This window comes from Phaethon aethereus, assembly GCF_964289735.1.
Source record: "Phaethon aethereus genome assembly, chromosome: Z".
Lineage (NCBI taxonomy): Eukaryota > Metazoa > Chordata > Aves > Phaethontiformes > Phaethontidae > Phaethon > Phaethon aethereus.
In genome coordinates this window covers 58122094-58139491 of record NC_138577.1, presented here as the reverse complement: position 1 = coordinate 58139491, position 17398 = coordinate 58122094, and the positions used below count along the sequence as shown (strand labels likewise).

General features: G+C 39.7%; 1 protein-coding gene across 1 annotated transcript in view; it reads right to left on the bottom strand.

Annotated features, from left to right (window-relative positions):
- Nucleotides 1-17398, bottom strand: part of GAK (cyclin G associated kinase) — a gene marked incomplete at both ends in the record, with an annotated part of 73055 nt that overhangs the window by 36356 nt on the left and 19301 nt on the right. Inside the window, 5 exons of the mRNA XM_082012892.1 lie at nt 6926-7049; nt 9139-9250; nt 9820-9932; nt 10526-10661; nt 16220-16309. Of these exons, the coding sequence (XP_081869018.1) occupies nt 6926-7049; nt 9139-9250; nt 9820-9932; nt 10526-10661; nt 16220-16309 (575 nt within the window). The remainder of the gene's footprint in view (nt 1-6925; nt 7050-9138; nt 9251-9819; nt 9933-10525; nt 10662-16219; nt 16310-17398) is intronic.

Sequence of the window (17398 nt, the reverse complement as noted above, 5' to 3'; positions counted from 1 at the left end):
CACCATATACACATTGCTGAAAAAGTGCAGTTTGGTATGTCAACAACAGAACACAGCCAGCTCAAGCTTGCTGTTTTGCAGGAGAGAAATCTGTATGCTTGTTACAACTGAAAAAGCTTCAGAATGTTTGTGCTGTCTTAATTAAAACATACCTGCTAAACTGCAAAATCAACACAAGTCTCCTAAAACATGTGACCTTGTCCTTGAATTCCTTGAACTTTATTCTGAAGATTTCAGAGCTATTTCAGTAGTAAGACTTGAACACAAGCTACTCTGTTCTTAGTGAAGTGTTTCATGTCAGACTGGTAACTGGGATGGCTTTAAAAGGCAGGAAGGTGAAAAAATGCATATACTTCACACCAGTAAGCATTCCTACACATTTCAAGATATAATCTCTAACTAAAAATCAGGAATAAGGTCTTACTTTTCATGTTAACATTTACATAGTGATGTTCCTGGCATGTAATAAGAGCAGAACATGCAAACAAATCAGGAGATTGCATGGAGGGTTTCTGGCTTGTGATCCATATGGAAAACTCAGTGTACTTTTTAAGGCTCTAATTAAGCTAAACAGGGAAGTATGTTATGACACCAATATTTAGTCAACTTTCCTGATGATATCAGGCTACTTCAAGGCTTTTTAGTGAGAAGTCATGGGAAAAGTAGCAAATAAGATAGGAATGCTCATTTTGCAGAATAAATACCTGAACAAAATCAGAAGTTTAATCAGATGTTAAAAACTTTTCACTGTGTAAATGGTTGGCATTATCAACCTTGCCAGAGAACAGCTGCACTTAAGGACCTTAACTAATACTAAACATCATTCCAGCAAATTAATTTAAAATAACAATTAAACTCACAAAATAAACTCACTATTTATTAGTTAGCATACAACACAAAATTCTACAACAGTGCATAATTACCTTGTGTTACTAACAGCTAAAGATAGGAAAGAATAAAGAATGACAGCAACAATGTGAGCACACAAACCATTACCTTCAGTTGAATAATGCTCTAATACTAAGCAATTTTCCTCTAGACATCTCTATGCTCACAAGAGTAGAAAAACATCTATTCATTAGCTAAACACCACCATTTTCGTAGTTTATTTTTTAAAAGCCAGGAAGAAATGCAGCACTGAAATTCACATCAATCTGTTCTCACTTGGTTTTGCTTAATAAAAGTGAATTAGTAATTCAACCACCTAGTGAAACACAGATCCATGAAATAAAACGTTAATGCAGCAACAAACCAGAAACAAAATTACCTTAGCAGCAAAGAAACTGTGGTGGGTTGACCCTGGCTGGATGCCAGGTGCCCACCAAAGCCACTTCATCATTCCCCTTCCCAGCTGGACAGGGGAGAAAAAACATAACAAAAGACTCATGGGTCGACATATGGACAGGGAGAGATCATTCAGCAATTACAGTCACAGACAAAACAGACTTGACTTGGGGAAATTTAATTTATTGCCAAACCAATCAGAGTAGGATAATGAAAACTAAACCCAAATCTTAAAACACCTGCCCCCCACTTCTCCCTTCTTCCCAGGCTCAACTTCACTCCTGATTTTTTCTCTGTCTTCCCCAGAAGCAGCACAGGGGGTTGTGGTCAGTTCATCACACATAGTTCCTACCGCTTCTTCCTTCTCAGAGGGAGGACTCCTCACCTGCTCCAGCCTGGGGTCCCTCCCACAGGACACAGTCCTCCACAAACTTCTCCAACGTGAGTCCTTCCCACAGGATGCAGTTCTTCACTAACTGCTCCAGCCTGGGTCCCTTCCGCAGGGTGCCGTCCTTCAGGAACAGACTGCTCCAGTGTGGGCTTCCCACAGGGTTACAAGAAGTCTTGCCAGCAAACCTGCTCCAACATGGGTTCCTCTCTCCATGGGTCCACAAGTCCCGCCAGCAGCCTGCTCCAGGATGGACTTCGCACAAGGTCACAGCCTCCTTTAGGACATCTCCACCTGCTCTGGCATGGGGTCCTCCACAGCCTGCAGGTGGATATCTGCTCCACCGTGGACCTCCATGGGTTGCAAATGGACAGCCTGCCTTGCCGTGGTCTTCACCACAGGCTGCAGGGGAATCTCTGCTCTAACACCTGGGGCACCTTCTCCCCCTCCTTCTTCACTGACTTTGGTGGTTGCAGAGTTGTTGCTCTCACATATTCTCACTCCTCTCTCCAGCTGCAATTACAGTCCAGTATTTTTCTTCCCCCTTTCTTAAATATGTTATCCCAGAAGCACTACCACCATCACTGATGGGCTCAGCCTTGGCCAGCAGCAGGTCCATCTTGGAGCCAGCTGGCACTGGCTCCGTTGGACATAGGTGAAGCTTCTAGCAGCTTCTCATAGAAGCCACTCCTGCAGCTCCCCCGCTACCAAAACCCTGCCACACAAACCCAACACAATAAAAGGCAGCTAACTGTTCCCTAGATTACTAGATCGTAATTTCTTTGGTGAAACAGACTGTTCTGACAAAGCAAAACAAGATTGATCATAAGTTTTGCATGCTGCCTTTCAATACCAGTGAAGACTGGATTCTTAAACATTTATGTATGTTTTTTGGCAGGGCATCTGTAAGCTGTGTGGATGCAGACCTTAATAAGCATAAAAGCTGGTTGGGGTACAGCAGCGTCACAAGTGAGAGGTGGACAAGCTGATTAGAGGTATATTGAAGCCACATGGCTGCAGACTATCAGTATCAGACTATCAGGCTGCAGTTATCAGGCACACACAGGTACATCTGCTGGAACAAAGTTGCCTTCTACGCAGACGCTGGTTTGCCATATCTGGCCACTTCACAGAGCAGTGCATATCTCCTCTATGTGTATACACACCCTACTACTTTCTTTTTGGTCAGCAGGCATCAAGAGAGGGCTGAACTTCTGTTGCTCTGTGTTCTCTCTCATGTAACTATAAACTGCTTCTGCCTGACTTGAATCTGCAACAGAGATTGTGACACCTGCAAGTGAAGTGGCCTGTGGTACAAACAAGATGGCTCTCTTTCACTCCCCTGTTCCTAGTAGCCTGTGACATGTGTTTTAGTTTTCAGACTTTCACTTACTAGGATAAACAAAGAGACCAAAACTTGAATTAAGATAAATGTGTCTATGACAGAGAAGAAAAAAACCTAATTTTTGTAGCAACTACAAAACACTAACTCTTCCACTGTAGTTTGGATTCAGTGAGAAAGAAGTTTGTCTGCAGATAAAATAACTCCACAATTCAGAAAAGCAATTATTAGTAGGAAGGAGAAAGCCTACCTAATGAGATTGCAGACTCCAACACAAGGAATGCATTAAGTGTGGTGAGGAAAATGCACAACAAGGAAGAGGAATTTTAGTTTTTCCAGAATGTCTGCTTCTCATATTGGTTGAAGAGTTTTGGAAAGGCAGTCAGTCAAGGATGCCACAGTAGAAGAGGTATCCTCACATTCCCCTGACAGCGTCAGCTATAGCCACAACACAAGTTTGTAAAGGCAGAGAATGACCATGACAGGAACAGGTATGTCCTATAGTAGATGCAAACAAAACACACTTCGGCTTCGTTAAAGCATAAATAGTTTAAGAATGCACAAGCCCAGTGTTGGGACCCTCAGCAGCACAGTGAATGTTAAATGCTAAAAAACCTGAGACTACTTCAGGTCCTGCATAACATTAAGAATTGCTCATGTTAATTCATGTTTTGCCATTTCAGTGAACTGTTAAATACAGTTAAGATTCAAAATACATGACAGACTTATCATGGAATGAAAGTTACAGAACTAACGGCCACTAAAGAATGTTGGCAAATTACTAGTGGAGTTTCTCTCTCAGTATTGGTTAAATATTATCTGGAAAATAAGTATTGAAGCAACTTGTTCTCACTAGCATAATTGTGTCCTTGGTGCATTCCCTCCTTTTCTTTCAATCCCCAACCCAATGACCAAATCCACATAGGTAACACAAGAAAACAAAAAGGTAGTTGTATGAAGACAGAGCGTCCTCCACAAAACCAAGATTTGTTTATGATAGTGCAAAGCTTAAACAACACTCTGACAGTCTCACATGCTCTGTCAGAGGTGATGTGCACAAGTCACCTAAATATAAACCCTTATTCAATCAGACTAAACATCTGTGAGGGGCTGATCTCCTCATGATGAACCTTGGGACTTAACATACACTGTCTGACAATCCTCTGTCAACCCATCACAGACCATGGAAGTACTGTACCCCCCGTTACCTGGAAAAGGCCTGTGGCTCTGATCTAATTTGGATATTACAATACTCCCACCCATTAAGGGGTACAAACCAAAACCAGGTCAAATTACATTCACAAGCTACTCAATTCTAGTAAATACCCACGTGACTTTCTGTAATTAATACAAATAAGATGTAAAGAACTTCTCTGACTAATATTTATTAAGTTCCACAAGACATGAACTGTCTCTAACAGCACTCACATTCCTGACAGAGGCTCAAACACTACCACAAAGTAAACAGTCATGCCAGATAAGGTTTGAAGCAGCTTAGAGGATTCCAACAGTTCCTCATGTCCTACACAAATTTAAGGCATAAATGATAAGGCTCTGTGCAGGACTCAAGCCTCAAGTTCCATCTCATTTTTGTCAAAAAGGGATTCTAACTAAAGTGCCAAACCTATAGTTCATCCATAGAACACTAACTAGCAGTTCAGAAGTACCATAGGAATTCTAAGAATAAGATAGATGCAAGACTTAATTTCAGCAATCACCATAATCTAAACAACTGTAGAGAAGAGCATATGAACTGAACAGCATCTTTTCAGACAGCAAGTACTCACTGTGGTATACTTCAGAAGCTGCCAGATAAGCTCTGCAAATGTGGTTGGATGTACAGTTACTGCTTTACTCCTTGATCACTACACTTACTATGGAACCACAGGAAATCACACAAAACAAAAAGCCACACACACCTGCTAGGTAAGAGAAATAAAAACAACGTGCAGGCACAAAATAAGCCATTCCATATTAAAAAGACAATTTTAGATAGTCCTAATCCACCACTAGATAAAGGGAAAATGGCACAAGATGAAATTCAAAACAGTAATAAAACTTCCAGTGGCCTTTAAGAAAGAAACCACTTGCAAGAGCACGAAGAAGAAACTTCTTCAAACATAGCTGACTGATGGAGGCACAACAATCCAGAAAGTCCTGTGAAGGCAAGAGCACAAGAAACTGAAGTGCAGGAGTACTTCAGAACCAATGTGTACAATCAAAATATAGTATCGGAGCAAGATCTAATACAGGAACACAGGCATGGGAAAGTAGTGCTTATAACTTTGTCAAAGGTAAAGAAGAATTTAAGTGTTATCTGTCAAAGGAAGAAAAGTAATTTCTCTGCTGCAAGACTTAAATCTAAGCAAAACTCGCAGAATTTAAGACAAGGAATTAAGTACCTTGGAGTTTACAAATAGTAGAGCTGTCAAAGGCAAGGAATCTGCAGAATATTTCCATGTTTTACCACACAGTAAATTTCGTTTAACAAGATACCACAAAAGGAACAGAAGTAGGACTGAAGAGGAAGGGAGAAGATCAGTTCCACAGAAGGTAGCAGGTACAAGGAGATAAAGAACAGAGGCCTGCAAGACAGCACATGCCAAAAATAAAATGGAGAGCAGTTGCTTAAAAGTTGTAGCTCATCATGTTACTTCATACATGGAATTCCCATAGTTCTCCTAAGCTGCTAACAAGTCACCGCTTTTCATCATGCAACAGTTCATTCCCCTTGCACACCTCCTCGTCTTCTCTTGAGTCACTGTTGTTTCCCCAGGGTGAAAAGTTTGATGCTACTGTGTCAACCGCTTGTGTAGCAAGCTTAAGGACAAATGAAAGCTGCATAGCTTTTGCTACCTTTTGAAAATAGAGTGCCTGGCCTAAGCCACACACAGGAAGTTTAGACAAATTAAGTGTAAGACCAAACAGCTAAAAATGCACTTGAAGTGGCTACTGAGGTGCAAGATCTACAGATCTAACTTATCTGACCATTACAAACATTTTAGAGCAGCACTATGAAAAAGTTAAGACTCAGTGACAGAAGAACATGTTGCAAGCAATAAACTTCACAAGCCATTGTGAAGTATCCCAATTAAAGGGCCACAAACCCTCCTTTTAGAAGCTCTAGTTCAGTTATGGTATTCAGCAGTGACTTACCTGTTCTCCCTAGAATTAAGAAGAAACTTTTACACTGCATAAAATTTTATTATGAGTTAAAAATCTATGAATCAGAGATTGATTAATATTGATCATATAAAGGTACTAGAAGCATTTGGAATGGGACTGAAAATCTGATTAAAAGAATCACACACTAGGTATCTGAGAACACATACATAAAAACAGGAGAGTATTCTTCCAAGTAATGCAGGGCAAAGGAGACAAACAGTGCAGATCCTCTCGCTTTGCCTTGAGGGCATAGGATTCCACCTGAAAACTAAACTGCAGAAGAGCTCATACATTATTTCCCTGCAGTTTTAATTCTCACCTCCTTTCCCTTTATTTGTACTGTTCACCACTCCATGTTTTTTTCTTCCTCTCTTATTCATGGAGGCCCTATCTACTAAGTCAATTCATTCATTCTGAACCATGCAAGCCCTAGTCCATACCTCTCCACACTGTCCCAGCCCCCACCTGCTCATCTCACCCAAGCTTTCAGAATCTAAAATACAGCAGGGAAAGTAGTACCTATGGACAGGCTTCTGCCCCCAAAATTCTCATTTCTAGTACATGATTACTAAAGTAACTTTTATATTTATATCATTCACAAAACTTCATAGCTAGCTACCAGCTATCAGAGCTCATACTTGGAAAAGTATGCTGAATTTTATCATTTCTGGAATAAGCTCCTCATCTTTCATTTAGAACTTTTACCAGCACAATTTTAATTTCTTTTTTTTTTTTTTTTTACTCACTTGGACACAGACTGGATAACTTTAGAAGATGTATCCTTAATATTAGTGAAAAATCGCTCTGTTCCACCCCTCAGAATATCAAAGAACCCTCCATAAGTCTGGTCACATTCCGCAACGGTCAGGCCTAGAGTAGTCGAATAAAAATAATTGTACTTTAAGTCATATCCTGGAATGAGCTCCATACTAAAGCAAGTTGCCTAAGCAGCTGGAAGTGAATGCACATACAGGCTATGCCTTGCTCACAGTTCTAAAGTTCTCGTTAACTATGACCCATGCAAAAAAATAGTACTTCCTGCGGTCACAAAGTACTAGCAAATTACTTAACACTTGTTTAATTGATTGTTTGCATTTAAGAGAAAATAAGGTAAAAAAATTCTGAAAGTAAAGCATTTATTTCATATTGCCAGTGCAGCAGATTACTGTCTTTTTTTAGTATCACTCTCATAGTGCAGCTTATCATTAGCAAATCTACTTAAGCATCCCCAGCAGAGACATTTCAGTGCAGGGTTTCAGAAGCAGCTGGCCTAATTCAGTTACTTTCTAAGCTTCTACTTCCCAGATAGCACAGCATCCCAGCATAACATCCCTATTAACATGACTGTATATAACAAACAGTACTCATTCTTGCACAAAGCAGATGGCCAGAGAGCCTTTTGATTATAATCCTATTAGGAAGCTGGATTCTTCCAAGGAAATTGATATACAGATAACATTACTGCAATAAATATTACCCCATCTTAAAAGTTTCCCTAGAACATTAATATCCCCTGTCTCGCTGGCAATTCAGCATAAGTAATATTAAGCAAGAAATATCAAGCTGGAAGGAAAATTGAATACAATATGAAATATTCCCTTGATACCTTCTACATGAATTGTAATGTTCCATATTCACGTGATATATGATAAGATGGGTGCAGAGATTATCTTTTAATAACAAATTAGATGCAAGTAAGTATCAAGTTTCTCATTTTCTTTATTACGTGCAAATATTTTCAACTGAATGAACTCTGGAATACCTATTTTTACAGAATGGGTATGTCAGCTTTTAATTGTGTCATGAGATGTGCTTTAGTTGACACAATTTAGTACTTCCAGTCCAGCTACTGTTTTTCCTCACACAGAACCACAACTCCTCTGACTGGATAACAAATAAACTGAGTTTAGGCTGCTGCTTTTTCCTTTTGAGTCTGTCAGACATGAGTCTTTTGGAAGTGATGAAACTAAACAGCTTTAGACTATGATCACTCTGTTCAATGCACTTCAAACTATCAAAAAGGGGACCAGAAGTCTTTTTTGGGGGGAGAGAGGAGGGAGAGGTGAACCCCAGATGCTTACAGAAGCCTTTCTACATGCTGCAGGCTTCTCACAGGCTAAAATAAATACATGTCAGGTCAGTAACCCCTTAGTATTAATGAATTACTCTGGTCCATAGTCAAAATCCCCGCAATTGCTTCTACGTTTATTGGCCTACCTCAGCCACTAGACAGCAACAAGACCAAGCATAAAGTTATACCAAAAGCCACAGAATGGCTACTATCTTTTTAAGCTGTAACGTATCTGATGTTAAGTAGTCCTTGGAAAGCAAAAGACAACTGTCACGTTCTTACACCAAGGATCCAATATTGTGCACAAACTCGGGATATGTACTAATTGCAGTAACTTCTGCCACAAAGTAACAAGGTTTCAGTTAAAAAACAGCACTTCTGACATTTTTAACAGTTAAATTTAAATTCCTCTTAAATTCTCCTCTTTGTGCAAGATACTTTCAAGTATAGTTGCCTCATTGAATCAGAAAGTTTTTGGTTTAAAATAAGCAATTTTTATTCATTTGTCATAATATGAAGACTACTTTATCTACAGCTCCTGTTCTTAGGAGCATTATTGTTTATTGTATCCATCACTTTCATCAAGTTTAAGTTCACTTATTTCAACTCTCCCACCTCTACAGGTCAGTAATGCATTTTAGTTTCAATTGTTTTACATAGGAAACCCAATTTATCTTGCCCAGCAATGACCTTGAGAAATTCACATTTGCATGTATCAATATACATTCAGACCCTGCAAAAAATAAAACAAGGTTAGAAACAGTGATATAAACGCAAAATAGCTAGTAATTGTGCAAAATGTCTAAAATCCCAAAATGATTTTTTTTTCCACACGTACAAGATATGCAGTTGGTTTTACGCTAAGATGATGTTTCTTTCTGCACTTACCTGCATTGTACATATTGTTGAGCTGTCCTGCTGGCTTCGAGCTCTGTAAAATGGAAGTCACAGATGACCGAGGCTGAGCATTGTTCCCATAGCCTCCATTTTGTTCCAGGAGCTGAGGAGATTAATACTCACCATGAGTATTTTCTTGCCAATTTAGCCAACTTGTTATGCTTTGTAAATTACTTTTACTTGGTGAGAACAAGCAAGCTGAATCTCAGGAGAAAGCCAGGAAGTTAAGACGCACTAAGTGATTCACTTGCAGTATTTTACAAATTAAGCAAACAGAAGACACCTCAGTGGGCTTCACATCAGTGTAGGCAATGCCTTCCTATACTAGATTTTTTTTTCTGCAAGTTAACTATGATTAGATAGAACATGTCGAACAGCACCTGCATTCTAAAGAGTGATCCAAGATCATGAGAAGTTTTTCAACAAGCAGTAAGAACAACTAGATTCCTTTAATATCATGCAAGCTCTGTGCTCTAAAAGGCCTACTTTCAAAGATCCTACAAGTGACACAGATCAATTGAAGTGAATTTCAAAACAAGTTAGCGTGAAATTTTCAAAAGAGTAAGGAACAGAGGACCTGCTCTGACATCTGCTACTAAACTCACACTCACTGGATAAGAGAGGAGAGAAAGGAGACCTAATCAGTAATACTCCTTATGAGAAAATCTTTACCTCTGTGATGGGGGATTTAGGATTCACATTCCTAGCTGCTGCAATCTCCTGCAGTTGATTCACAAGTTCACTGATTGACAATCTCTCCTCTGGGTTCACCTTCAAAGTGGAGCCTAAAAAAGGAGATTCAGACACGTAACAGAAACCCTTCAGAGCTTTTCTTGAAGGAAAGATTAGTCATTTATTCAGAGCACTCCAGTGCAACAAGCTATCAAACGCATTAACAGAGTGGAGCAACTGCTAAATCCACATCCAAATATCACTGTCATAACAGGTATTACTGTATTTCAAAGAATATACTTTAGAGTTAATTAATGAATTAACTCAGAAGTAAGTTTATATCTAATACTGTTGGAGCTGTAGACATATTTCTGGCACTGAAATTAAAGTCACCAGTAATCTATTTGAAATTTAAAGAATATAATCTCTAAAGCAAATTCAAAGAAATCAGATCAAAACACTAGTTGTTCCTATGGTCTAACTCAGATCCTAAGCAAGACAAGGAACAGCACTAAAAACCCCAAAGTTTCATCTAAACTTTTCAAGTTTTTTGACAATGGATTAAATTTTTAATAAAACAAGAAGCTGCTGCAGTTAACCTTTTGCCCCATCACATACCAATAACATTTAACTATCAGTAATACGACATCGTCAATAGTAAGATGTATCCATAAAGACATCAAATTAAATAACACGGTAAACTTACGAATGAGATCATGAAACACAGAATAGCAGGTGTCATTTTGTGGCATGACATATTTTCCATTGACTATGCGAAGTTTAGCTCCATCTTCAAATGGATGTTGTCTAAAGCACAGCAAGTACAGGATACAGCCCAGAGCCTACACAGAGATAAAGGCAGAAATATTTCATAGAATCTCAAAATCATTTAGGTCGGAAAAACCCTTAAGATCATAGAATCCAACTGTTAACCTAATGCTGACAAGTCCACCACTAAACCAGGTCCCTAAGCACCATGTCTACACATCTTTTAAATACGTTCAGGGATGGTGACTCAACCACTTTCCTGGGCAGCCTGTTCCAATGTTTGACCACTCTTTCAGTAAAGACATTTTTCCTAATACCCAATCTAAACCTCCCCTGGAGCAAAGTGAAGCCATTTCATCTTGTCCTGTTGCTTGTTACTTGGGAGAAGAGACCAACAGCCACCTCACCACAATCTCCTTTCAGGTAGTTGTAGAGAGCAATAAGATCTCCCCTCAGCCTCCTTCTCTCCAGGCTAAACAACCCCAGTTTCCTCAGCCGCTCCTCACAGAACCTATGCTCCAGGTCCTTCACCAGCTTCGCTGCTCTTATTCCCTAGTCCTGTTGGCCATACAGGCCTGGCTGATACAAGCCAGGATTCTATTGGCCTTCCTGGTCACCTGGACACACCACCAGCTTATATTCAGTCAGCTGTCGACCAACACCCCCAGGTCCTTTTCCACCAGGCATCTTTCCAGCCACTCTTCCCCAAAGTTGTTATGAACCAAGTGCAGGACTCAACACTTAGCTTTGTTGAACCTCATACAGTTGGCCTCAGCTCATCAACCCAGCCTGGCCAGAACCCTCTGTAGAGCCCTCCTACCCTCAAGCAGATCAACACTCCCACCCAACTTGGTGTTTTCTGCAAACTGACAGAGCGTGCACTCAATCGCCTCATCCAGATCATTGATAAAGACATTAAAACAGAATTGGCCCCAGCACTGAGTCCTGGGGAACACACTTGTGACTGGCCACCAACTGGATTTAACTCCATTTACCACAATTATTTGGGCCTAGCCATCCATCCATTTTTTTACCCAATGAGCAGTATACAGATGTCACGGTGGTGTCACAGCAAGTAGAACATTGGTAGCTCGTGACACCAGCAGCTCAGGATGGGTATAAAAAGGGCTGTGCCAGCCCCGGCACACTGATGAGCAGCCAGGTAAGCAAGGGTAGCGAGGGGAGGGCACAGTGGCAGGGGCTGCCGGTGGTGACAAAGTGGCTGCTTTGTACTACAGTTCAATGTCCAGACAGGGAAACAAGCAGACCACAGCACACTCCCGTCCACTTCCTCCTGTGCCCTGTGCTGGAGAGCTGTTAGCATCTACAGTAGTGATTACACAAACTCCTGCCCCATTGTGGTCTTACAGGGAGCTGTAAGCTCCCCAAAGCCACAGGCCAAGGGAGCTCTCTGCCCTTTTTCAGTGGGTATCCTGGGACTGAGCTCCTGGCACTAGCCCTAGTGTTGTAACGGCTGTATCAATGGGCAGAATACTGGTGGTGGCCAGCATTTTTGGGCCAGGATGGGTGTTTCCTGGCCATCAGGGAGGCATGGAATGGACAAGCTTGGTATGAGGCTGGGAGAGCCCCAGGCATGGAGGCAGGGGCTGCCCGTGGCAACAGAGGGTGGCTGCCTTACTTGATGTCAGGAGTCTGACAGTTACAGTCCCAGACAGGGACACAAGCAGACTATGGCATACTTCTGTCCTCTTCCTCCTCCACGACTCAAAGGTGTGTTGCAATTTTATACAAGGATATTGACCCAAGGATAAAGAAACACCTTATGCTGTACCTCTACACCTTATCCCATATCCTTTGATACACAGCATCATGGTCCTACAGGAAGTTGGAAGGTCCCCACAGCTGTGGACAAAAGGAGCTCTCTAGCACCCACCTTCTTCGTCTAAAACTTACTACAGATTGAAAAAAGTTTATAAATACAAATTTTCCGATTCATGAACCCATTGGCTGATTCTTCTTGTTTGTACTATCTTTAATTGAGGCAATGATATTTAAAGCAGAATTTTAGACTATGAAATTAAGTTTCCTAATACTGCTTGCAAATGGCAGGTTTCAATCATCAACACTGACTCATGCAACTCTATATATTCCCAGTGCTTTGGAGATCAGCTTCACACTCTTTTAGAAATAATTATTCTTGATGTTTCTCTGAGGACAGAACACTTAGTGAAACATTCATTAGTTTGGCATGTCAATTAGAGAGCTCCAAGCAGCAATACCGCTCCTAAATAGGTTTGTGGTAGTTTTTTCCCTTTCATGGAAATTTTCAGTTTCAGGGATTCTCCTATTCCTGTCTTTTTAAAAAAATCATTAGAATAAATCCATTTTATGATTTTCACAATATACAAAAATAAGTAGTCTTGTAACACTAGGTATGTTCAAGAACAGGATTTGAGACTTGAGACCTGTGCAACCTGACAAGACAAAAACCACCAAAGCCAGAAGTCAGTTTTGAATTCTAATCTCTGAACAGACCAGGTGTTATGGATCAGTTAGAGTAATTTCACCTGTTACTTAAGTAAATGTAAGTTCACATATATTTTTTCATATCAGTTAAAATATGAAACATATTGGCAGAGTTATGCTACTGTAGTAGAACCACGTTCCATCTGGCCTACAAAAGTTTGATGATAAAGCATCCAATACCTCCAAGAAAATGTTTGCACAACACACTGGAAAATTCCTCCTCAAAGTTTCTTCTGAACCCCAGCTTAGTTGCTTGATCATACAGGCTTTTATAGCCTCCACAAACAAAACAAGCCAGTGAAGACATTAGCTAAGAAATCTGTTCACTGCCTCCAGTCCTCTGCATGCGCTGTCTCCAACCTTCCTTGGTTGACAATTTATGCCAAGAACAGTTTCAAAGATTTGAAGTCTCAAAGGTTTGAGATTTAGTTACTCTAAAACACATACTGAGTCTCTCAATCCAAGGCCAGAAATAAACTGCATATATTAATTCTGTATTATTGTAAAGCAAGTACATTTTTGTCAGTCTGTTGATAAAAAACTGTGTCATGTACACACTGAAGCATCATACAGTCCACATTAATTAATCCAGCAGGGGAGTACAGGAAATATCAGCTGCTCTGCCACAGAAATGCCTGTTTACAAAGAAGGCAGATCATAACTTCGTTGGAGGACTGAAACTACACCCTCTGCAGTCTGAGACACCATGCACATCAGAAGACAGCATTCACAGCCACACACAGGAGAAGACCACAAAGGCAATCAGCTGAACACACAGGAAAAGAGAGCACTTAGATTTGTTCTTTGCTTTAATTGCTAGAGAATGTTTTTCATTCCCCTCTGTTCCTATCTGTAACTTTGGATTGTAACAGTAATATATTCTGAATATTTTAAACACCAATTATGATTCAATTTGTCTAAACAGCCATTCCGGTTGCAGCAAGGCAATTCCTCAAAGCAAACGCCATTCAGATAGCCTCAGCATGGATACATTTAAGAGAAGAGCCATTTCCCCACAACATTGCCCTGAAGCTGCAGACAGTCCCTCTACAGAAGCTGCCTGGTTCAGTCTGAGCACTCACATGCCAGAAGGTAAGAAAGCAGCGTAACAAAGTGGCCAAAAATGACTAAGAACTTTTTGACTTGCTACTGGGCCTTTACCAGCAGCTACTTTAACCCTACCATAAAACGACAGTGGAGTTTTGGGCAGGTTGTGGTAGTGTTTGGTGGGGGGGTGATTGTCTGAAACAAATCAAAATACTCTTATTTTTCCACTGACCAGCTTCAGGCAATATGCAGCACACTTCAAATGATGAAAAGTTCTACAGTATAGCTGCAGGATGACACACAGGTATTACACCAAAGTACTTTCTGAACAGTATTAAACTACATGAAATCTAAAGAGATCATTCAAGCTCACACAGAATTAAAACCTGCAAGATGTCTTGTACTGACTAGAAAAACTTTTCATAAGATACTGGTAAGGACAACCCACCTTTGAAATTTTGCTCCTTAACAAACATATTCCAAAGCCCACTATTCTGCTTTTTCAGAAATTTGTAAGAATAGGAGCATATGAAGGCCCTTCCAAGCCAAAAGATAATTCCAATGGAGAATTTCAGTTCAGGAAATCGCATTAAATCCAGAAATGTGGAACAAAGGTATTTGTGTTTATTTTCTGACAATCTCTAGACTTAGGCAGGAAATGTACAGAAAGCAGCTGGTCAAGCCTAAAAACCTCTGATCTTACAATCAATATCTAAATTGCACTCCCATTGTGGAGTCTATGTGGTTGATAACTAATGTTTCATCTATGCTGCTGTTCTAAGACTTTATCTCCATTATGCTTTAAGCTCACAGTCACAAGCACACAGACCACAACCATGAGTGTTACTCACCCTACTTGCTTTCTTCAGAAAACTGCTTTGTTTATCCTAACCACAAACTAGAGTATCAGTTATGCTTCCATGTATTCTATTGCCAAATACTTTGCACGTTTTCATTGAACCCAGAGTGTAAAGGAAAAAAACACAAAACATGTTCCAACAAAAGGTATGGTAAATGGCACAGATCTTCCAAAGACACAGGAGGAAACAACCACCATGTTAACACTAACAGACAGTTATTCTAAACAAAAAATAAATCGCAACTGCGCTTTTGAGTGAAGCTTTTGTTAAATGCATTTCTAGCTTTGTGTTTAACTGGATGTAATCTTGCCCGAGACTGACAGTATTTAACACATGTGAAATGACCAAATGGTCAGAAAAATGTATTTTTCTTGGTGCTTCTTCAAATGTCAGAGGAAAGTCGCCAACAGCTGTAGAAGCTGAATAAGAGTTTCCACAATATCTTATAACTAAATTAAGAAATTGAATGAAGTTCTGAGATTCAAAAGAAAAACTTTTGAAGTACCGGTACTACATTTTCTCAATTTGTCCTTTGACACACTGCCAACGTACCTAACAGCCAAACAGCTTGACATCTGCCTCTAAAAGACATCCACTAAACTTAGTCCCTAAGCACAAATCACTGGGCAGTACCTCAATACTACTGCAGTATTACACAACTGAAAAAGCTACAAATGAGGATTTAATATTTAGCTTTAATTCTGGCTACAGATTTTAACATTTAATGAATGTTAACAGTTTATCATCCTTTCAAAGCATGAATGATCTCTGGGTTGTTCTCATCCTTGCTATCTGTAAGTATTTTATTCAGACACAATACCTAGACATAGCCATTTGCAACTCAATAATAGGCTGTCCCAGGATTACATGCATGGCAGAGTGTGAAAGGCAAGAATTGGAACCTACGGACTGTAAGCATTCTGTCCCTAGGGTGGCAAGATCAAGCTAGGTAACAGTTTGATCTTTGACATTCTACTGAATGTCAAAGGAATTTAGCATTGCCTCTCACAGTGGAAGTCAAGTTAGATCTGGGAGAAAAACTCAAATACTGCGTCTCATTCTTTTTAGTATTTAGATACACAGTTCATACCATTTAAGTTTATTTTGACATAAGACAGTCTATCCTATGTTTGTTTTGGTGCTTTTATTTATTTAATCAACAAATTAACATGAAGACTGCAAAATCAGTTTCACTATGACATAAGAAGCTAAAATACAGCAAGAGAAAAATTTCTTACCCAAATATCCTGTTTTTCACCAATTGGGAAATTTGAATACAAGTCTATCATTTCTGGTGTCCTGTACAATGGCGTTGTATTCCTTGTGATCTGCAGAAAACAGAATTTCTTGAAACAGAAACTTGAATAATTCAACCAAGGAAACAGCTCTCCATGTAGAATGGATAGCATTCTCACTTTGAAAATTAATTTCAGAAATACTTGTCAAGGCAGAAGCCATCAATTGAATCCTGCAATAGCCACAACAGCTTTGATATAAGGCTGGATAAAGATGGTAGTACTTAAATAAGTAACATTGTGATATTCAAGAGTCCTTCCAAACCACAAAGCATGTAAAATAAAATTACTGTTCTACATGAGGCAAAGAGGAATATGAACACAAATACAGAAAATCTGCAATAAACCAAAAACTTAATTCATGCTCCGGTGTGTATTTCTCACTTCCTCATCACACTTAATGACAGTGCAAACACATCCAAAGAGTTAAGCTATGTTCACAAGGAGAAGAGACTTTTTCTACCATATTTTTGCATAGAATATACAAGGCAGTGGTATAACACCATCTTTTCTTCTCCAAAAACCAATGGCTTGCTCTCCAAGGATGCTGGATTCCAACACGGGTGGAGTTTAGAGACTCATGATATCAGAAGTTGCACACATGAATTTTAAGTGTCACTATTTCTCTATACTTAGAAGTCTGAGTCTAGTTGATGTATTAGATTAGATCTACCAGCATTACTCTCAACTCTTAACTAAGAACAAACGCACTTTGCAAAAACACACTGCATGCTTGACACTGTCACTGCAGTCCTAAAGGCATTGCAATACTGCCTATTCAAATTCTGCTGAGCAGACCTGCTGCTTCTTTATATATCATTCAACTGAGAAAAACAGATGAGAAGGTAGAAGTCACTTTGACATAACCAATTTTTTACTTCTTGTCAAGAGTGCAATTAGAAGAAGGTCTAGTAAACACTTCTATTCTCACACCAGATTGCAGAATGGACACTGCTCAAGTTGAAGCAGAATTGGTATACGCAGCTACAAAACACAAGCTCTGATAACTGCAGACAGTGTTTGAACTCTGGCAACACAAATACAAAAGCAAAGCTTTACAAACAACACCACAACTGAAAATTTTCAGTCATCTTGGAAATCCCATGAATCAATATCACATTA